The 22,332-nt window shown below is 46.7% G+C and overlaps 1 protein-coding gene across 2 annotated transcripts in view; it reads right to left on the bottom strand.

Moving 5' to 3' along the window:
• The window catches only part of LIMD1 (LIM domain containing 1), a 71,794-nt gene continuing 49,462 nt past the window's right edge, over window positions 1-22,332 (bottom strand). Inside the window, exons 3-8 of one of the 2 annotated variants that reach the window (XM_060022330.1) lie at window positions 11,572-11,639; window positions 8,939-9,001; window positions 4,932-5,062; window positions 4,267-4,318; window positions 3,693-3,761; window positions 1-2,540 (exon numbers count right to left, since the gene is read on the bottom strand). In XM_060022330.1, the coding sequence (XP_059878313.1) occupies window positions 2,403-2,540; window positions 3,693-3,761; window positions 4,267-4,318; window positions 4,932-5,062; window positions 8,939-9,001; window positions 11,572-11,639 (521 nt within the window). In that variant the 3' untranslated portion in view covers window positions 1-2,402. The remainder of the gene's footprint in view (window positions 2,541-3,692; window positions 3,762-4,266; window positions 4,319-4,931; window positions 5,063-8,938; window positions 9,002-11,571; window positions 11,640-22,332) is intronic. The other variant, XM_060022331.1, reaches the window with a different exon arrangement.

Here is a 22,332-nt window from a genome sequence, read left to right as displayed (position 1 = left end):
AAAAAAAAAAATTTCATTTAAAAAGTGAATCAGATTTTTAAACTACAGTTATGCCTTGAACAACTTAAGGGTTAATCCTCATATAACTTACAGTCGGCCGTCCGTAACCGTGGTCCCTCTGCAGCGTGGATTCAACCAACCACAGATCTCGTGTAGTACTGACTGCAGTATTTACTACTGAAAATTATCCACATATAAATGGACCCATGCAGTTCAAACCCATGCTGTTCAAGGGTCAACTGTTACCAAGTTGCAAACAAATCCCTGCTACTTCTGATGTGGCTCCAAGGCAATTTTCTTTCCTCTGCTTGACTTGATAGTGGAGCAAAGGTGTGTCATCAAGGCCAGAAATAATCCTAGGTTGGCAGAGACAGGTTGAGACATACTGGCTGGCTCCATCTGCCCACCAGCCTTGCCAAGGCTGAGCTGGATGGTATGCTGGGAAGGGAGGGGGGACCCCAGGGTTCACCTCCCCACCCCCTGGATTTTTAGCCCTCATATAAACACTCATGGGTTTTTAGGAGGCTCAGCCTGTGAAAAGGAACCAGTAGAATCACACAGCTTGGGCTGAAGTGACATCTGGCCAAAGGATTCCAGCAGAATGAATTTAACAAAAACGGAAAAGACAATCCATGGTGCCATTTCTGTGCTTCTTACAGGCAACGGCTACCAAAGGAGTCAAAGCATGGTTTAGAGGCTTAGAACTGGGCCCAGTGAATAGTCTGTGAGTCCCTGTGCCTTTGGGTTCCACTGACGCCCTCCGAGGCCCCAGCCACCCAATCCCCTCCCCCTGGATGTGAGGTGAGGCGGCAGAGAGCAGATGCTCCCAGCCTGGCTGGCAGTGGTGAGATGGCCCCTGCCCTCCTGCGAAAAGGCCCAGGGTCCCTCCCCGTGGGCTGAGAAGCCAAATGCCAGCCAACCTTTTTCTCACACTTTCTTCTCATTGAAATACCCAGGGGTACTGACCTCTGGCCTCAGGAGTGTGACACACAGGGCACATTTTGCCTCTTCAGTGCAGAGGTGGCCTTGAAATCCTGCCAGTAGGTGGCCCCCCCTTAGCCCTTGCCATCCCGGGGAGCCAGCATGATGAAATGCATAAGGCAGGAGCACCCAGTATCAATCAGATCTATTCCCAGCTGAACTTTAGTTAAGATTACAGTGCCCTGACCCACTGGTCTGACCTGGGTGAAGCCAGAGGTTCCTAACACACACTGGCTGAGTCCAGTGTGATGGCCAAATTCCTCCTTAATCTGAAGCTCTTATCTGTGAGGTATTTTTTGTGTGTGGGAGACTGAAAGTAGAGGGAAACAATTTTTACAGAAAGAAAAAAAAAAAACCAGACAAAAGCAGTGTACCTTATACTGGTTTCTTCAAGCATAATACCTGAATTGGCAAGAGAGGGACCTGTGAAATGAATATCATAACTTATGCTCAGGCACTCTCTCCCAGGCTGGCTTTGAGATCTTACACACAAAAACTCTCCTCATCAATAAGGGGTCAGGTCTCAGTATGTGGGCACACTTCCCCAAAGTCCATTGTTAAAGAAGCGAAAATAGGCATAAGAGGATCCCCACGAAAGATCCCGAGACCAGCCTTTGCAGGGGGAACTCTGAAGTCCCAGATTCTTGAGAGCTCCAGAGGAAAAAAAGCACAACAGGCGGGCAAAAGAGGCCTGGCGCCTGCACCAAGTTCTCATCCCAAAGCACACTTTCCTAGAACAGGATCAATCCTCCATCAGGCCGCCAGCTGCCTTTAAAGGAGTGAAGATTTCCAGGGGCACACAGAATGATATTAGGCTACAAGGAGAAAACCCCATCTCACTTATTTCAAACCTTGGCTCTGCTTTACCAAGTGAATTCTTCCTAAGATACAAAGCACACGTCAGAGCATCCCTCTTGCGATGATGCAATTAAAATTTGCAGCCATTCTACAGAAGAACTGAAGCTCTGGAGTGGAAGGAAATCTTAAATTATGGTGTGTGTGGGGCGGGGGAGGGGTTGGGAGGGGGTGTTTGGGTGCAGGTATTTTCCAAAGGGGAGGGAAAGGATTGAACATATCGGCAGCTGAAATCTCTCTTCAGTGCAAACCTTTCCCACTGAAGTGTGAACTCTTCCCAGAGGGGACAGGAAGTTTCATTCAGTCACACTAATGAGATCTCCTGTCACATGCCACGGGCTTGCTGGGGTTTCTTCCTGAGTAATCTGATGAGGGTGTGGCAGCAGTGAAAAAAATACATAATCCCAGACCAGCAGGGATCCCCTCCTTGTTTAAAGGAAAGGCACCTGCCTCCCCTCCACTCCCCCAATCCCAATCCGTCCCCAGGGGTGACAGGAATTAACCCGCGGACTCCTCATGGTGCAACCCTGGCTCCTCCCCACCATGAGATCTGCAGGAGGCTCTGGCTAGAAGTGGTGCTGGTGAAGGGCTGTGGATGAGTGACCCTTCTCCAGCCTCTTGATGTGGCAGGAGTGACAGAACAGGTGGTCCTCCAGGGGGTAGCAGCGGTGACCATCTTCATCATTGAGCTCCAGACCGCAGTCCTGGGGTGAGGCAAAAATATCCAGTGGTGACGAAACAAAACAAAACAGACTGCAAGAGTGACACAAAGGCCACACACAGTCCCGTACAACCAGCAGAGGGCGCTGTGTGATTCTTTCCGGGCAAAAAAAAATGCCGGTGCGGAGACACGCAGCTCCAGCCCAGTGAGGGTCTGGACTGTACTGTCCAACACTGGCCACATGAAGCTCTCCGGCACTTGGAATGGGGCTGGTCAGAAATGAGATGTCATGTCAGTGCAAACACACACACCAGATTTCCAAAACTTAGGACAGAAAAAGGATATAAAATATCTCAGGAAAATTTTTTTCTCTCAACTGCATGTTGAAGCGATAACGTTTTGTATATATTGGGTTGAATAAAAGCACAGTTGAGCAAGTGTCTTTACCTTTTTTTCCAGCACCTGGGGTACCAACCAACAGTGATTCCCACCTATTTCTTCCATGCTGGCAGTGGGATCAAGCTATATGTCACCCACACTCATTGTTCTCCCTACCCACAGCATCACAAAATAAATCTTCTTCCTTGGGTGAATCCACTTAATTCTGGTTGAAATTTCACAAGCACTTAATGCGTTTGCACCCTTCACAACCTCTGGCTCTCCTGACAGTCATGGGGCACCACTGACTCCTTCAGCCTGGGGTGTGACACAACAGAGAAGGGACAGATGGGCTCCACCTGCCTTTACACCAACCAGCGACATGCCTGTTTCCAAGGGGGGTTTCTTCATGATTTTCAGGGCTCGGTTGAGAAAGGGGTTCCCAGCAGATAGAACAGACTACAAGCTGGAGGGGAGGGAGTCTATTCCTCAAATCACACACCTGCCTGACAATCTGGCCCCCCAAAAGGACCTGAAACCCACACTCCCCGTGACCCTCCCACTCAGTGGCTTCAGGGAGAGCAGCTGTGACCGGCTCAGGACTTGGTGGTTACAAACATGGAGAAAACAGTAAAGACTTTTATGCATCTTCTCCAACCTCCCTCCCCCCACCACCAAATCAGGCTTCACCCCACTTCTTCTGTCAGCTCTGGAGGGCAGCCCCTTGCCCACATCCTGCCTCCATCAACCCACGATGCTTTCCTCTTGGACTTCTAGGATGGGTTTTGGGGGCCTTCTAGGGCAGGGAGGGGCCTACCTCGCAGTGGTAACACTCCACGTGGTAGTCTCTGTCCATGGACACGACTCGGATGGTCTCATCTGAGCCCTGGACCAAAGGAAAGCAAGAACCAGAGGCTATATGGGGGGCCATCGGGCTCCGCTGCCAGGAGGGTGGGGGAGGGTTCTGGGGCAGCAAGTAGGTGGCCTTAGGAGAACTGCAGGAATCAGTAGTGGATACTAACACCAGCAGAAAAAAGGACACATAGAGTAGATGAGAGGAACTGAGAGGGATGCAGTTCTACCATCTGGAATGTCAGAGTCAACAGTGAAAAAACCACCTACTTGGTCTTGTTCATCTGCTCATCATCTAATCTGGGAGTTAGTATCAAGTCAGAGAATGTGACCCAATTACAGGGACAAACAGGGCATAAGAAGGACACTGGGCTAGGGAAGGCAGCTAATGAGAAACGGGCTTCTTGGTGAAGACACCATTTATCTCAGAGTTGAGATTTTAGAAGTATTTTTACAAAGGTATAAGGACAGGACACAGATCCCAGGGAAATATTCATCTCTTGGAAGACCCCAGGAGCAGAACTGAAAAAGCATCTTACCTCAGGTGGAAGGATGGGAAGGCCACAGGCTGCACACTTGGGGGCCAACACCCTGGCGGGAGAAGCAAAGAAGCAGTGAAGGGCATATTGAGGTGTTTCGGGGAGACTTGTGCCTGGAGCCTTCCTCGCTGGCCCGGCCCTGCCTCCCACCCATCACTCTTCACATGAATCCCTCTAGTTCGTCTATAAAGACAGACCTGGCACACTCCTGACTATTGCTTCGGGATTGTTCCTCAGAGGTAACAAGTGCATTTGCTCCCTCTCACTCTGCTAGGGCTGGAGGCTGACCTGTTTACCCCCCTCATGGTGCCTCATACAGGCCCAGGCAAACCGAGGGTGGTGGAGACCAGCCCTGAATCAGGGCCTTTTGAAGTTTGGTAAGGCTGGAGCCACAGGGCTTGGCACATTCCTCCAGAGGCCTAGTCAGGAATCTGATTATAGGTTTTTTGGTCCTGTTTTTCCAGTAAACGTAATTCTTTAACCAGTTCCTGTCTGCACGGGCATCCGCTGACCCCCGAGGCCCGTGCTACACCCCTCAAAACCATTGCACGTTCGCTGCACTGTCGACAACAGTGCAAGCAGCCTGCAGACGTGCCTCAGCAGGTCCCCACCCTCCACCCTGCTGAGTTTCAGCCAGTGTGGCTTACACGAGTGGCTCTCCTTACTTGTGGTAATCCCGGACACAGTAGATCTTGTTCTCTGAGTCCACAGTGAAGGGTACCCCGTCCAAACACTCATTACAGATGACACAGCGGAAGCAGCCGGGGTGGTAGGACTTCCCCAGGGCCTGAAGGATCTGGGGGTGCACAGGAAGAGGTTAGGACTCAGCTGGGATTATAGGGAAGGCAGTGCCAGTGGAAGGGGAGACACATCAGGCTGAGGGTCCATATGAGCAACTGCCACCCTCATCCCAGTTTCACTTGGACCAAGTCAAGCAATGATGGGGGCAGGAAAGGCTAACCTAGTTACAGGTATAAATAGGAGGAAACCAAATGGTATCATTACCCTGCACTTCACAAACCTCCAGAAGGGAGGGTTCTCGATCAAAAAACATGATTCTCTGCAGGAAATGATGCAAAGCAGGGCCACGAAAGGCTCCACCTCAGATTTGGGAAGCAGCAAATACATGGAAAGATTAAAGGAAACTCCACAAGGAAATGGAAGAGCTTGGGAAAAACCTCTTAACTTCTCTCTCCTGGGTGCCCCTCCTAAGCAGCTTTGACTCTGCAGCGTGATAATCCAGAAGCCCGTGACTCGGCCCCGGATTATCTCAAATCCAATTGCAAGTAAAGCCTCTTTGTTGCTGCTGCTTTTAAACACAATGAGGAGAAAGCCCCATGCACCTTCTTCCTCTCGGCATCATTTGATCCGGATGTGACTGATACCTGGAACTGTAAGAGGCCATCCTGAAACCAGAACAGAGCCTAGATGCGGAGGGTGGGAGAGAGAAGAGAGGGAAAGAACGTCCTGTCTACCGGTGGTGTCAGTGAGTCACCAAATTAACTCACCATGGAACTGCCTCCCTCCAAACCTCTTAGGTGAGATAAAACACTTTTTCCTATTAAGTCAGTGGTTCTCAAAGTATGGTCCCTGCACCTGCAGCATCAGCAACCCTTGGGAACTTGTTTACAATGCACATTCTTGGGCCCTGTTCCAGCAATGGGTGTTTTAATAGAGTGATTCTGATGCATGCTAAAGTTTGAGAACCATTGGTTTGAGTTGAGTCTGGGCTTTCTGTAACCTGCAGTTGAAAGCATCTCTGATGACTCAGTAGCAGATTCATTTCTGCGATTACCTGCGCCATGAAACTTAGCACAAACGACAGAACTATGGAATCAACACCAGCAAGCCTGCACCGAAACACCGTAGGCAAGAAGTGTACGGAATGGTCATGAGCATCCCTGAGTGGGGCCACACAGAAAGCCTCCCGACAGGCAGAAGGAAGGGGACTTGGGACCAACGAGAACCTTGGCGGAGCATCGTAAGTCCTGTGGGAAAGCCATGCTGTGTTCTGGCCATGCCGCACCTCACACACTGCAGCTGGGGGGCACCGGGAGGACGTCATGCCAGCCCAGCTCTCCTCTGAAAGCTCAGCTTTCAAGCTTCCTCATCCCCTCTAGGATTTCACTAATGTTCCAGGCCCCCCAAGCTGCCAAAGTAGGAAGAACAACCGGCTGGGCTTCAGAGTCCCCTCGGCAATCTGGACCTTGGAATGTATTTGGCCCCCAGACTAATGCTGTCTTGGCAGAAAGAGACCCTTAAATTAATTTAACCCACACTGCGCCAGAAGTATGGTAGGATAAAGATACCATTTCGCTGCATTCTGACTAGGTGTAATAATTTTTTTCATGTGGGAAAATGCCCAACCTCCAAGCCCCTCTACTAACAAAGATGGAGCAGAGACGGACAATTTACACCAAGAGTTGCACAACTGAATTCTGCTGGAGAACCAAGAATGGTAACTGAAGGAACCTTTCTCTGTATTATTATAATTCTTGGTGGCAACTAAGTGTTCTATTTTTAAAAATAAGTGTCACTACCAGTCATTCGCTGAAAGTTTTCAAGTCTGAGAGGAGTGTGACTTCATGTTATCCCATGAGGTAGAGATGGTCTCCAAAATTCAGTTCCCCGCTTCCCTTGAATTAGGATTGGCCTTGTGACTTTCTTTGATCAATAGAATGAGGAAGAAATGATGCTCTGAGATTTTAAAGTCAAGGATGTAAGAAAATTGGCAGCTGCTACTTCCTCTCTCTTGCTGAAAGGAAGTCCAGGCTAGACTACTGAGTAAGATTAGTAGCCGTGGGGAGAGAGGCCCGGAGGGTGAGAGATCATCTTGTGCCATCAGCTGAACACAGCTGAGTAAGTGACCCCAGCTAATGCCACATGGAGCAGAAGAATCGCCCTGCAGAGCCTTGACCTAATTCCTGACCCATGGAATCATGATAAATAATAAATCACTGTTGTTTTAAACCACTCAGTTTTGGGGTGGCTTGTCATGTAGTAATAGAGAAATGAAATACCTTGAGGCCCAAAGAAGGCTTAGGATACCCACAGATAAGAACAGTGTATAGTCATGTTCATAAATTTGGACACTGTTGGCCTCATATGTGGTGGGTTTGTCAGAAGGGCTCTAAAATCAAGGACAAAATCTGCTAAAGAAATGGAGCCCTGTGGAGTTGGGCAGGCACTTGGGGAAGGTAGGGGTGAGGGTGTGTGGCTTGGGCCTGCCTCCCCTGGCGGAATGGCTGGAGGGCCGCATTCCCAGCAAGGCCTTAGCCGCTTCTCAGGACACCGCTCACAGGGCCAGGCTGTGCTGTGCGGTGTCAGAGCCTGGACGGCAACAGCGTCTGTTCACAAACAGGGACAGCTTTGGTTCACTGTTTTATACCTGTCAGCATAAAACCGGAAGAAATGAGTGTTTATGTCCGCCAAAGACATGCATAAGAGCAACTTATTCATAAATTGCCAAAAACTGGATAACACCCAAGTCCCCCTCTTCAGGAGGATGGATAAATAAAGGGTGCTGTATCCATACAATGGAATTCTACTTAGCAATGAGAATAAATGAACTACCAACCAGACAACAACATGGATGAATCTCAGAAACATTTTTCTAAGTGAGAAAAGGCTGACCCAAAGGAATCTATACTATATGAATCCACCTGTATGAAGTTCCAGCACCAGCCTGGGGCAATAGAGGTCAGAACAGTGGGTATCTTTGTGGGAGAGGGTCTTTCTGGATGTCGGAAATGTTCTATACCTTGATCTGTGTGGTGTTTACACATAGGTATATACATCTATAAAAATTCATTCAGCTGTACACTTAAGATGCGCACCCTCTGAGTTGTTTCTCAATAAAAAAGGTAAACAAACAAACAAACAAAAACAATGACTAGCAATTCCCTTCTCTATGATGGAATTAATGGCTCAGCTTAGAGAGGGATTTAACTCTTTCAACTAGTAGAATGTTATATAACGATTTTCTCTGACCAATATATTAAAGAAATTCGATAGGGCTGTTCTCCAATGGTGAGCAATTTGATCCCTGAGAAAATAAGAACTCTGTATTCATTAACCTCACAACCTTACCCTAAAAGGAGGCCAGGAAGGAAGAACTGTCTCCCCACTCAAAAGATAAAGGCACTGAGGCCCAGGACAAGCTCAGAGAACCATGGCTGAGCGAGGAACGGAATGGATAAAACCTGCTCCCTGTTTTGCTACCTCAGAACTAACAACGGGCCCCCAGACCTCATCTTAGGAAATGATCAAGCCGGGAAGAACATGGGGGAAAAACAACTGTGTTATCTGACGTGCTACACCCAATTCCAAAGTAGCTGAGATTTCTGCAGCTCCGTTTGGCATCTCACCTGGGACGCTACAAGGACCACAGAAAATCAGAGGGAGGCCAATGTGACATGAACAGCCCAAAGGAGACAGTGCCAGGAGAAATGACATCACGGGGACTGGATGGCGAAGGACGCTAATTCCAGTAAAAGCCAAATGCGGGTGCTGCTACAGCAAGCAAGCAAGCAAGCATGGGGTCTTCTTTTATAAAACCAGATGTAGCCACATATCAAGGTAGGAAACACTGTTCTCAATTATTAATTTCTTTTTTCTCTGAATGCCTCCCCCTCCCACCATGCTATTATCTTGTTCGGCTGACCCTACTCACCATGTCCATGATCAGATGTCCACAAAGAAAACACCTGTCAGCAGACTGCTGGAAACCAGAGTACTGCAGTGGAAAGAGAAAAGAAAGTTAAACCCAGGCGGGGCAGAGGAATCTTGCTACTTCCCCGCCAGTCATGAGGAACACAAGGAATTTCTCAGAAAGATGTGTCACTCTACACAGGATCTGTCGTGACCCCGTGGACAACAGTGTGATGAATCATGGGATATCCTCTGCCACAAAAGCCATTACAAATGTTAATACCACTCGCCTTCAACAGCTGCACCCAGGCACCCATGACACGCCAGGCTCTGCATAAGAGGCTGCGCAGAGAGAGGCATCAGTCTCTCATCCGGTGGTTCTCAAAACGGAGTTGCCTGGCATCACCTGGAAACTTGTCAGATGTGCAAATTCTTCAGCTCCACCCCAGACCTACTAAACTGGAAACTCAGTGGGTGGGGCTTAGCCATCCTGAGTTTTCACAAGCCCTTCAGGGGATTCTGATGCACACTCAAGTTTGAGACCATCACTCTAATTTTCAAAACAATTCTTCAAAACAAAAACAAAAAAAACAACAACAAAAAAACAATTCTTCAAGGTATATATTACACCGTTTCTCAAATGGAAGCAAAGGGAAGCTCCGAAAGGTTAACTGACCTTCTCATGGTCACACAGCCTGTAAGGGGTAAGGACGGGATTCAAATTCAAGTCTGGGTCTGGTTTAAAAGCCAATGCCTTTTACAATTAGCTTCAAAGAAACTGGATAAATATTATTTACCTTACCTTACCAAAACACACACACACACACACACACACACACACACACACACACACAGCTCTAGTCTTTTTTTTTTTTTTTTCACAGCTCTAGTCTTGAAAGAAACGAGGAACTCACCTCAGAAAACAGACTAGATACTACACACTGGAAGATACTAGAAGCTTAAATATTGCAAACACAACTTAATAAGGGAAATGTAATGGAAAGGAAGGTGGAAAAGAAAAGGGAAATTTTCTACAACACTACACCACATAGTGTGGGGTTTTGCTGCCCAGCACTTCCTCCTGATTCTAGGGGTAAAAGTTCTTTATTTTCTTTTGGGATCCAGCCCCATTCCCCATCCTGTGGTCCTGTGATTCCCGTGGGGCTGACCCCATGATGGATTCCAAGGCAAGGCACTGGCTCAGACCTGGCCAGTCAGAGCCTCGCAGTCGTCCAGCACCCAAGACTTTGCCCAGGGGTGGGCACCTGGCCCACCAAGGGCCCATGAGACTCCAGGAGCAGGACAGGCACTTGGCCCATCAGATGTGAAACTGGGAGACAGTCAACTCTGGTGTGCCACCATCTGACTATCAAACACACAGCGCCGGAGACTGAAGTGAACGTGTGGAGGAAGTGATTCCTGAGGGCACGCAGGAAGCAATTTCCTTGGGTTTGCTTGGCGGTTGCCGGCAAACACGCGTCATAATGAGTCAACCCACACATCCACAGAGAAGCTGGCCCCGAGCCAGCTCTGGGTCTCACGTTGGTGGTCCCACTGACCAGTCAGCGCTCCATGCCTGGCACTGTGTTAGGGTCTGAAGGTGTAAAGGTGAAGCAGCACGTTCCTCCCTCCCTAGGAAGTTACGGTCAAGTCCGGGAAAGACTTGTAAACAGACACGCGGTGCCCTGACCACTGGCAAGCCCGGGGCAGCAGCGCACAGGAGGGGAGATCCACTGCGAGGCGGGGGAACGTGAAGGCCGTCGGGTGATCTGGGCAAACGAAGGGTGAAGACATTCCAAGCAGGGGACCCAGTGCAAGCCAAGGCACACAGGATGGGGCCATGGCGTGCAGAGAACCGCAAGCCTCAGAGTGAGTGAGATGGGAGGCTGCCCAGACCACAGAGAGCTCCTGCGCACGCTCTGAACCCTGGATCCCGGGCCTGGGCAGTGACACAGCACAGCAGTGAGGGGCCGGCGGAGCCATGCTGACGTCACGAGCCACACAGGCCTGGGGAGGATGCGGTGGCACCAGGCCCAATGCTTGGCCACACTCTAGGAGAGATAGGAAAGCGGAGGGGTAGAGGAGGAACCTAGGACACGGTTCTCAGAGATAAGTTCCCAGGCAAGGGGACTTTTCTGCTTCAGGTGACTCTCAAGTACAGTGGGAGGGGCTGGCGGATGGGCTGGGGACAACCCTGGGGACTGTCTGATGGGCAGGGAGATTGTGAACAGCTGGCCTCAGAGGCGCCTACGTGGCCGGAGTTCAGACGTGGGAGTCACTGGCACATGGACAGACTTTCAGTGCGTGGGAGAGGCAGGCAGGATGAGAAGTAAGGGGGCCCAGGTCCCAGAGTGAGAGTTAAGAGCTGGGTGGAGAAGGCAGAAATAGGCAAAGCACAAGAGGACACGCTGCGCAACCCCCAAGCCCCCGAAAAGCACAAAGCTCTGCAGTTTGTCATTTGCCTGGGAACGTGGGCCACCCCATGCTTCTGCAGAAGGAAAGTCAGGACACCTTTCTCCAGCAGTGCAGCTTCCGGACAGCACTAGGGACCACAGAGAGAAACCACCTTCTTCTGCTCAGCCCAGCTTCTCTGCACGCTCCCTGCCTGACTCAGGGCAGGACTGAAAGGAGGGGAAGCTTGGGTGACAAACTCACCAGGAAGTCTTCCTCACAAAACACTTTGCCATTGACAAAATAAAAGGCTTTTCCTCTCAGCTTCCGGCCTAAGGAAAAAACACAAAGGCAGGGTAAACAGAAAGTGTTAATATGCAGTGAAAAAAGAGAAAAGAAAGGCAAAATCTTTTAAAGCAGAAATAATAATAATACAAAATAATAATGCAAAAAATGCCAATTATCGATAAAAGTTTCTGGTTCCTGAAAGCTGCTGTGGTCCTTGGTAACAGGTAGACTCAGGCCAGAAGACAGGGTCCCCTGGTGGTTGCTGCCTGGCAGACTGACTTGGGAATCATCCCACACCCACTTCTCGCACCTCCTCTCTGCTGAGAAAGAAGCCAGCAAGACGCTGGGTGACAAGATGGCAGAGGCATCCACATGTGGGGATACCAGGCTACAGTCTCCTGTGACGCTGCCGTTTCCCACAGGCATTGGGCATCATCACCTTTGACATATTCTCCAGGGGATGCTGGTGACAACCTATCGGGAAATTCCTATAAATTGGTCAGCTCTTATCTTCCTTACTTTCACATCTTTTTTCATCTGAACGACAGAAAACACACACTGTTGAAAAGATGATGATTTTTCCTATTTTCTCTTGATCTCAATGGGGTGGGTGGGGCTGGGAAAAATTCAAAGCACCTTGACTCCTTAGATGTACCTTTAGTTTCCATAGAGCTAGGACACTGACAAGAATAGCACACTGTACCAATTCCTTGCATCCCTTATGGAAAAACACAATGGGCCACCTGTTCAAGGTAAGCGGAAGCATCTTTTTGGGAGACCCTGGATCTGTATTCAGCAGCAACCCAAGATCTGAGAATACCTGCAGGGCCACGCACAGATCACACCCAACAGACTCCGTGGAAGTTTCAAAAACTGAATGAATTCTAAACACTAGTGGAATCAAGCTCCTTAGGCCTAAAGTCACCTGAAACCAAAATCACCGATGTCGAAAATATTGATGGTGCTTGAGACACAGAGAAGTCCCCTCCCTACACAATGGGTGTCCTTGCCTGTGACGCCCCAGAGCAGGCAAAGAGCACAAGGTAACGAGGGAGAGGTTGCTGATGAAGACTCATCGGAGCTCAGAGAGGACTCTGAAAGCATCGATGTAGGGGAAAAGCCACAAAAAGAAATAAATGAAACTACAAAAGCAAAAAACTCCAGATGGACTAAAGACCTCAGTGCGAAAAACAAAAGCTGTTACAAGAAAATACAGGCAACTGTCTTTGACTTGAGCACGGTAAGGATTTCCATGCACTGACCATCCACTTGCCTGCCTCTATACTAAGCTTGACAGGAAGGCCCTGACCTTCTCCTGACCTCGTCAGACCCTTTGCGGGGTGTTAGTTGCTGCCAGATTTACTGCTATCTCAATGTCTCCCCAACCCTCTGATGGGTTCCTCTAGAACGTTTTAATGCTCTGAGCACGTGCTACATCCCCTGAGGACGTAACTGTAATTTCAACTCAGCCTCAGACTAAGAGGTCTTGGTAGCAGTCTAACCAAGGGAAGGGCAATAAATGGAATAAAGGGAAAGGCAAGTCAGGGATAAGAAGATGGCTACAACATACAACATGGCATTAGTATCTAAAACATACAAAGAATATTAATAATCCTAAGAAAAAGACAAGCAACCCAATGGGGAAAAAGATCAAAGGAAGGTGTAGAGAAGAGAAAACTGTTATTGAATCCAAGCTAGTACTGCTTGCCCCACGACAGGCCAATAAATGGAGAGACGAGCCGTTGGGACAAGGAATAGCGACTTTATTCGGGAAGCCAGTAGACCGAGAAGATGGTAAACTCCTATTCCAAAGAACCACCGTGCCTGAGTTAGAATTCAGGCTCTTTTATACTAAAGGGGAGGGAGTAAAGCCAAACATTTCCTGGTTCCAGTCAGCCTCCAGAGGGGCATGCAGCCATTCACGGGTGGGCCTGTGAGCTAAACAAAGGATGTTTCCTGTGAGCTAAACAAAGGTATTTTAGCTTAATGTGCATTACCTGGGAGCCAGGGTTCCCAGAGATGGGCCATTATGTACACTTTAAGCTTAAAGGCAACATGCCTTTAAGGATTAACTTGTAATAGAATACAAAGGTTCTTCCCTATTACAAAACCTGTTAAACTCTAGGCAACAACCATTGAAAAAGATGTTCAATTCCACCACCAATCAGTGCATGCAAATTAAAACCACAATGAGAAGATAACGCATCCCTAGATGGGCAAAACTCACCAAGTCTGATAACTCCCTGTCTTGGCGAAGTTGTGAGACACAAGAGGGACCCTTTCACACTGCTGGTGGGAATGTCGATTGGCTTGACCACTTTGGGAAGAATTGGCAAGAGCCAGTTGACCTGAAAATTGACATTACCCACAACACACTGCTAGAGACACTCCTTGAGAAGCTCCCCCAGTGTGCAGAAGGAGGTGCATGTATGGATGTTCACTGCAGGGCTGAAATGAAAACTGAGAAACCCAGAGCATCTTCAGTGTTCACCAATATGGAAAAATTGATAAATACGTTGAGGAAGAATTTAGAGTTATATTCAATGGATGCGATACTAAACAGCAATCAAAATGAATGAACTAGGTCTGTATGTATCATTACGAATTGAACTGAAAATCCTCATATGCAAATGAGGAAAACTGTTCAACGATGCATTATTATGAGAGAGAGTGTATATGTCAGTTACATACACACAAAAACTAGTCCTATATATTGCCTATTGATACTTGTATATGAGGTAATAGTATAAAGGCTGGGATTGGAAGGATCCATACACTCAATTCATAATAGTACCTGTCCTGGGGAAGGGGGAAATGGGACGGGAGGGGGAACCAACATGATTCCACTTTATCTGTAATATTCTTCTTCCTTTATTAAAAATAAGCCAAAATGACAACAGATAAATGTTTGCGCATTCTGGGTGGTACGTAAATAAGGGTTATTTCCTATGGTACTTTCTTGTAGCTTTTTTTTTTCTTGTTGTTTTTAAACTGCACACACACAGCTTCTTTAGGTGAAACACTATAAACCGAAAGGCAAACAACATGCTAGAAAAAGCACCTGTACTATATGACAAACAGAACTTAACCCCAATATGCAAATTACTCAATTAACAGCCCAATATTTTAAGACTGGGCAAAGAATGGGGGGAAATGACAAAAGTAGTATGAATGACCAATGAATATAAAAGAATCCTTAACTTTTCTCATATTTTTTTATAACTGCAAACTAAAATGGTATACCAAGCTTTGTCTATCCAATTAGCAAAGGCTAAAAAGAATGACAGTGTTAGTAATGACATTGACAGACTGACACTCTCCACTCTGCAAGGAAAAGCAGAAACTGAAACAAGCTTTTTAAGACAAATTTAATATCAAATTTCAACAGAATTTAGAAAGTTTGGATTATTGTGACCCAAAAATTCTACTGCAGGAATTTATCCCAAGGAAATAATCAAATTGTTTAAAGGATCTTCGTCGCAGCATCATTTATAACAGCTTACAAAAAAATGAGTGTCGGGCTTCCCTGGTGGTGCAGTGGTTAAGAATCTGCCTGCCAGTGCAGGGGACACAGGTTCGAGGAAGATGGGTCCAGGAAGATTCCCACATGCCATGGAGCAACTAAGCCCGTGCAGCACAGCTACTGAGCCTGCACTCTAGAGCCCACAAGCCACAACTACTGACCCCATGTGCCACAACTACTGAAGCCCGCGTGCCTAGAGCCCATGCTCCAGAACAAGAGAAGCCACCGCAATGAGAAGCCCGCACACTGCAAGGAAGAGTAGCCCCCGCTTGCTGCAACTAGAGGAAGCCCGTGTGCAGCAACAAAGACCCAACGCAGCCAAAAATAAAATAAATTAAATAAGTAAATTTTTTTAGAAATGAGTGTCAACCAAATATCTAATTCTTATCAGATAAATTACGTACTACTACGAAGCCATATTAAAGAATGTGTTTCTGACAGGAAGAGGAGAGTGAAGAGAAAAAAAAAAAGATGGTTTTCCAAAAATATTTAGTGGAGAAATATTTAAAATACTGCAAAATGGGGTTAAAAACATCTGTGTGTGTGTGTGTGTGTGTGTGTGTGTGTACACAGACATGGACACACATACACACTTATATGCTCATACACAGTCATTATCTCTGAGTAAAGGAAATGGTGATGTTATTAGTTTTTTTCTGCAATGATTATGTATATTATTTTTATTGCCTGAAACAAACTTGAATGGAGTGAGAGAGTGTGAATGGCAATGAGGCATACGTTAGAAGTCTTTAGTTCTCCAAAGTTTCCCTCCTGTCCTTACCTCAAAGTTGTTCTAGGAAGTTCTCATTCTAGAACCTTCACAAGCATTTCCCAACTAAACTAGGATAACAAGAATGAGTACCTACAGCTCAGTGATTTCAGGGTTCACTAACAGAACCCTGTGACAGCCATGGAAGTTAAACTTAATTACTTTACTGACTTACAAATTTCCCCTCTATAAAAAGATTCCACAGGGCTCAGTTTAGAAAGGAAAATGAAAACTAACTAGAGTATCCTTTCTACCTTGTGTCCCTGCCAGGCTCGCGGTGAGAGCTTATGTCCTGCTTCCAGTCCCTCCCTGGCAGCCAAGGCGACAAGGACACAAACAGCCCACCCTAAGAGGAAAACAATCCCCACAACGTCTGGCTGCAAGTCCGTGCAGCGCCGTTGCTCTGCTGCTCCCTTCTGGGACGTCCCACTGGGATGACCTGGTTCTGATGAGAGGAAGGGAAGCGAGGTTGCAGCTACTGAGGAGGCCACTAGAGGGAGCAAGGAGGCCGTCTGGAAACGCACAGGACTTCCCAGAGAGAGGTGAGGCTTCTGAGGCAAGGCGTGGAGAACGCCCCGCTCTGGTTCCCGGAACAGGGTCAGGGAAGTTCTAAAGAATCTAAGCAGGAATTAGCTTTTTGATTTAACAGAGGGTAGATCACCTCTGTTCCAAAAATCATAGAGGAAAATCATCACACGTGCAACAAAAGTGTCGAACCCTCCAGCACTGTAAGAAACACAAAGTAAACAAGAGCTTTTCCCACTTATGATAACAAAGATTTTTTTAAATAGTCATATTCATTTGTGATGGCTGTCAGTGCATATTTCTGTAAGCTATAGAGGAGAGTGTAAAACGATTAACTCACCCTGGAGAGGAAACTTTAAAATGTTTATCTCTGACTCAATTGGGCTGTCTGGGACTTAGCTTAGGGAAAGAATCGGAAATGTGAATAAACGTTTACTTAGATCCAAATTGGCAGCCTTAGAGAAATGACCACATAAAACAGAACACATTTAAATGTAATATGTAGTCATTTAAAATACCAGTCAAATAAGTGTTTCATTGGTATTCGAAAATGTTTATACTATAGAAGGATACTCAAATTACATTAGTAAGTGAAAAAAGCAAGCTAGATAACTATATTTATAGTATAATTCCATTTCAGTAACCTATACCCATACACACACACCACTGATATGAAAAAAAAACTGGAAGACTGCATATTAAAACTAATAGTGGTGAGCACTGGCTGATGGTGTTACAGGGAAATTTCACTTCCTATTTTATAATTTTCTTTTTAAAACTTATCTTATATAGCACTGTCAGGTTGTATTAAAGGGAAATTTCACTTATCACTTTATACTGTTCAACATTTAAAATTTTTTTCTAGTATTTAGTACACTGGAAGATGGTATGAGAGAAATTTCTGCTTCATACATATGAAGCATAAATTTCTGCTTCATACATACAAATAGATTAAATTTCTCTGGAATTATGTATCTAATCTGAGAAACAATACTTTCTTCTTAATTTTTAAAAAAAAACTCTTACGTAATAATGTGAAAAGTTAAAAAAAAAAAGTAAGATTCAACTATGTAAAGAAGAAATTCAAAGAAAAAAAGACTGGAAAGGAAATCTGTCCAAGAATGACAGTGCCTCTGAGGAGACATATATGGTAGGTATCTGTAGGATGTGGGGTGGGGTGGGGGGAATGTTCGCTAGTTGTTTGCTTCTTTATACTCTCCTACACATCCCCAAACTTTTGAAGATGAACAGGTATCACTTTGATCATCATTTTAAAAAGTGCCCACTGGCTAGGCAAATCCTCTTTTTTTTTTTTTGGCCACGCGGCTTGTGGGATCTTAGTTCCCCGACTAGGCATCGAACCCAGGCCCCCGGCAGCGAAAGCGCCAAGACCTAACCACTGGACCTCCAGGGAACTCCCTAGACAAATCCTTTTGCTGCCAGGCCCCAGAGCTGAGGAGTCCCATGTCCAGACCCCAGAGGCCAGGGGAGGGCTCAGAGGTTGCATCTGCATTTCCTTTATTACCAAAAAAAGAAAAAATATTTAAGACTCCGCCACAGTCCTGAGAAGGTGGGACCTTCCTCTGCTCCGAAGGACTCAAACTCCAGTTTTCACTAAAGTTTTAAAAGACACCCTGCATTTAGAAACTGCCTCCAACACCCATATTTAGTTTGCATTTTGTCAGAGTGAGAGAAAAAAACTAACATCTGTTGATTGCCTTCTGTGTTTCAAGTACTATATTTAGAACTTTCATATACTAAAAGAAGTTTTAAAGGTGTCTGAAAACACTGCCACACATATCACTGCATCATTAACCCCCTTTCTGTCCACACCTGCCACATGCCTTTCACAGAGATGTTTCACAAACCACTCCGTGTCACCTACTCTAGGATTCAGCCAGCACGGAAAGGGTTCACCCAAGAATTAGGCAGAAATACAACCTGTCACGTGTCAACATCACGGAGCAGTGCAAAGATGCAGGAATTGCTTACTCTTGGGAATCACTGGAAATGACACCCAGGGTTGCTCCCAGCTCTCTGGGTTTCCTCTTCTCTTCATAAAAACACCATACTTATAGGTTAAAAGTTATCACCTCCATTTCATAAATTCCAAGGCTCAGAGAGGCTAGCCCAGGCAGTAAGTGGGCAGGTTGGAAGCCAGGCTGTCTGACGCTGACGTGCGTGCTTGTTCCATTGTGCCATGAGCCCGCCCGCACTATTTAATGCTTGCTGAGTGCACACCTCCACGTGGATTCCAGTTTCTCTCTTCCTACCAGGGAACGGAGAAGGGCATTTTCATTTCTTAAAGCACTTTCTATGTACTGGGCACTTTACCTACGTTGTATCTCTTTGTCTTGACAATTCTGTAAAATTCCCCTGCGATGGCACCCAAGTGGTTATAACGTGACTGGTGACTGACCCCCATCTTCTACCGCAGACACATGGAGTGACAGTGAGGCCAGGCAGAAAACAGCAAGAAAACTCATCTTGAGAAGCAGGGAGGCAGAGAGAAGGTATCCTCCCATCTGAATCACTCCAGATCTAGCCAATGAAACAGAAACCAATGAACCTGGAAATTCCTGGAATCACGGCCACTGTCCTGAAAGTTTCAATCAAGTGCAGGACCCAGAATCACCCTCATTGACAAATAAGCTAGAGCAGCCAACCACCACTAGGTGGCGCCAGACCACAGCCACGACAGGGACAGGCGGGAGCAGCACTACCAGCTGAGAATTCCAGGCTGGCGGGTGTTGGAGGTTGGCGGGGGTCATTTCCTTAATCCTGCAATAACGTGACCCCACGCTTTAAGCAGGTTAACTCCACTTATCGCATTATATGCAGTTTTACTGAGTCTTCGTTTTGAAGATGGGGAAACAAAAGCTAAAGTGGTCAGGCAAACTTGGCTGTGTGTCTGAAGCTAAGCAGAAGAGCTGGGATTTGCACCCAGGTCTCACTAGTGTTAAGTCAACACCTTTCCCATCACAATATACTATCCCTTTGTCCCGGAACAAGTATTTCTCAGACTGTGGGAGGGGAAGAAGGTGGATTCTTGACCTTCCTAATCACACCTCTTCCCCACGCGACTCCCTTGAGTTGGTGACAAATCACTGTCCTTACACTTCCTATGGTGGCACATACTTGGAGCCAGCTGTGCCATGCCAGAGCTCATACACACCAGAAGATAAAACAACGGTCAAGGTGTGAACACCAGAAAATTAAGCCAGCGGTTCTCAAACTTTAGCATGCTTCAGAACCACCTGGTGAGTTTGCTAAAACACAGATTTCTGGGCCCCTCCCCAGAGATTCTGATTTAGTAGGTCTGGGAAGGGCCTGAGGATTTGCCTTTCTAATGAGTTCCCAGGTGATGCTGACTGTGCTGGTCCAAGGACCACACTTGGAGAACCACAGAGTTAGGCTATGCCTCAGGACTGTCTCTGAAGCAGCATCTCCACTTGAAGAGATTCATCTTGTTCAAACAAAGTGCTAAGACCTAGACCATCCCTATAACAATTGGCATCAAACATAAAGCTGTTGAGAAGGAGGGTGTGCCCGGGTTACATCTTTATAACTCTAGTTTCAGAATCATCCTGCTTCTAGTCCCTGAAACAGGAAACGGATAGCGATATGCACAAGAAAAATATACCAAATAAAGAGCTTTTCCACAGCTTTAGAATACAGTACTCAAAGTTGCTCTTTATTTTCCGATCACAACAATAGTTTATAAAATATTCACTAATAAATGTAAAGATTCATCGAGAATCCGTTCCAAAAAGCCACTTCCCATAGATGCAGTGAATGAATATTTTATATATGCCTTCAGGGACACCTTCAGATGAAAACAGAAAAATGTGGATAAAGTCAGTGTAGCTTGGTGAAGGAAACAGCGGTTGAGGATGACACAAAGAGAGGTTGGCCATTTAATGTGACAAATAAAACTAAACTTGCAATACTCACCATTCTCCCTTGTTTCTAGAAATAGAAACAACTCATTTATTCTGGAAAAGTAATTGGCCCTTGGCTGTAAGACTTAACTGCAAATTTCAGTTTCTAAAATATCTCCCTGAAAAGTAAAAATGCAAGGTTTTCCCAACAAGGAAGATACTTCCTGAGAAAAGTAAAAGCTAGCAATTGTTTAGATCATGTTTTAATTGCACCGTTCCAACTGGTAACTTCTACCTGTGCCGTCCACAGTGGCTACCGGCCCATATGTGGCTACTGATATGTAACTGAATTAATTAAATAAAATAACATTAAAAATTCAGTTCAGGGACTTCCCTGGTGGTCCAGTGATAAAGAATCCGCCTTCCAATGCAGGGGACACGGGTTGGATCCCTGGTCAGGGAACTAAGATCTCACATGCCGCGCGGCAACTAAGCCCGTGCGCCACAACTACAGGGCCCACGCGCCCTGGAGCCTGCGCGCCACAACTAAAGAAGAGAAAAAACCCGTGCGCCACAACAAAGAGCCCGCGTGCTCCAACTAAGACCCGAGGCAGCTAATAAATAAATAATAAATCTTAAAAAGAAAAAAGTCAGTTCAACTTGAACAAGCACATTCCAAGTCCCTGAAAGCCACTTGTGACCAGGGCAGCTATAGAACACTTGCATCAGCCACAAAGGTCTACCGGATCTACCGCTTCAAACAGCTTTTTCCAGAATAGGATAACTGTTAGAAGGTATTGCTAACAACAAAGCAACAGAAAGAAACCAACCAAATTGGTTCGGCTCCAGTGAACAGATCAACCTGGATTCCACAGGCTCATCTTGCCCCAGGGGGATGAGGAACAGGAAGAAAGAGGAAAGTGGAAAAGCTCAGGCTGGGGTCCTTGGCTTTGCTACTTCCCAAGTGAGAGGCTGGCTGGGCACCTAAACCCCTGGGTTCCTCCAAAGAGGGTGCTGAGGAGAGGACAAAATCAGGGATCACAGTGGGGCCCAGCACAGCACCGGCTCATGCTAAGCATGTGACATAAGGCACCGTTGCCAGGATTCCTTCAAAAACCGTCAAGTTTTTTTTTTTTTTTTTTTTTGGCGGTACGCGGGCCTCCCACTGCTATGGCCTCTCCCGTTGCGGAGCACAGGCTCCGGACACGCAGGCTCAGCGTCCACGGCTCACGGGCCCAGCCGCTCCGCGGCATGTGGGATCCTCCCGGACTGGGACACGAACCCGTGCCCCCCCCATCGGCAGGCGGACTCTCAACCACTGCGCCACCAGGGAAGCCCAAAAACCCTCAATTATTGAAGGTAAAAGTCACATCCACTTCCATCTCCCTCTTTATCCAAATCCTCCAGGTCACTGTTCCCTTCTCAGTTTTCCTGTGGTAAAGGGCCAGGTCTTGGGGGTTTTGTTTTTAATTGCCACCTGTCAGACTTATTTTCTCGTAAAACACAATAATGTGGGAAAATGAAACATGAAATCCAAGCCTCAATATGCTGTCAAATTGTTATGAAAGTTTCCAGTTTCTGTTGAGAGTGTTATGAAAAGGCTCAATTTCTGTGCTTCTGTCCTTACTGGCCAGCACTGGCTGAGGACCACACTCTGAGTAGCCCACCCCTCACTGCAATCCTCTTCTCACTAGCCACTCCCCAGTCTTTTTTTTTCCTTACAGTTTTCCATGCCCACTATTCCAGACCATCATCATCTGAGTCAGAGGAAAGAACGCTGCACAGAGAAAAAATCCTGGAGATTCGCAGAGGGTCTCCTCTGAGGATTTAGCAGAGCACGGATCAGCACATGCATATGAAGAAAATAACCACCGCTGGGGGTAAAAGACATCCGAAAGGATGAAAGAGAACAGTGCCTGGTGTGCACAAGGGCCGGAAACGGTCTATTCCCACCAGACAGACTGGGAAAACACATAATAATCCACGCAACACTGAGTAAAATACTCAGAAAGGTTTTGCCCTGGGAGTGGGGCATAATT

Source organism: Delphinus delphis, chromosome 10 (genome assembly GCF_949987515.2).
Source record: "Delphinus delphis chromosome 10, mDelDel1.2, whole genome shotgun sequence".
NCBI classification, from domain to species: Eukaryota; Metazoa; Chordata; class Mammalia; order Artiodactyla; family Delphinidae; genus Delphinus; species Delphinus delphis.
The sequence above is the reverse complement of the archived record's forward strand: the minus strand, read 5'-3'. Positions and strand labels throughout refer to the sequence as shown.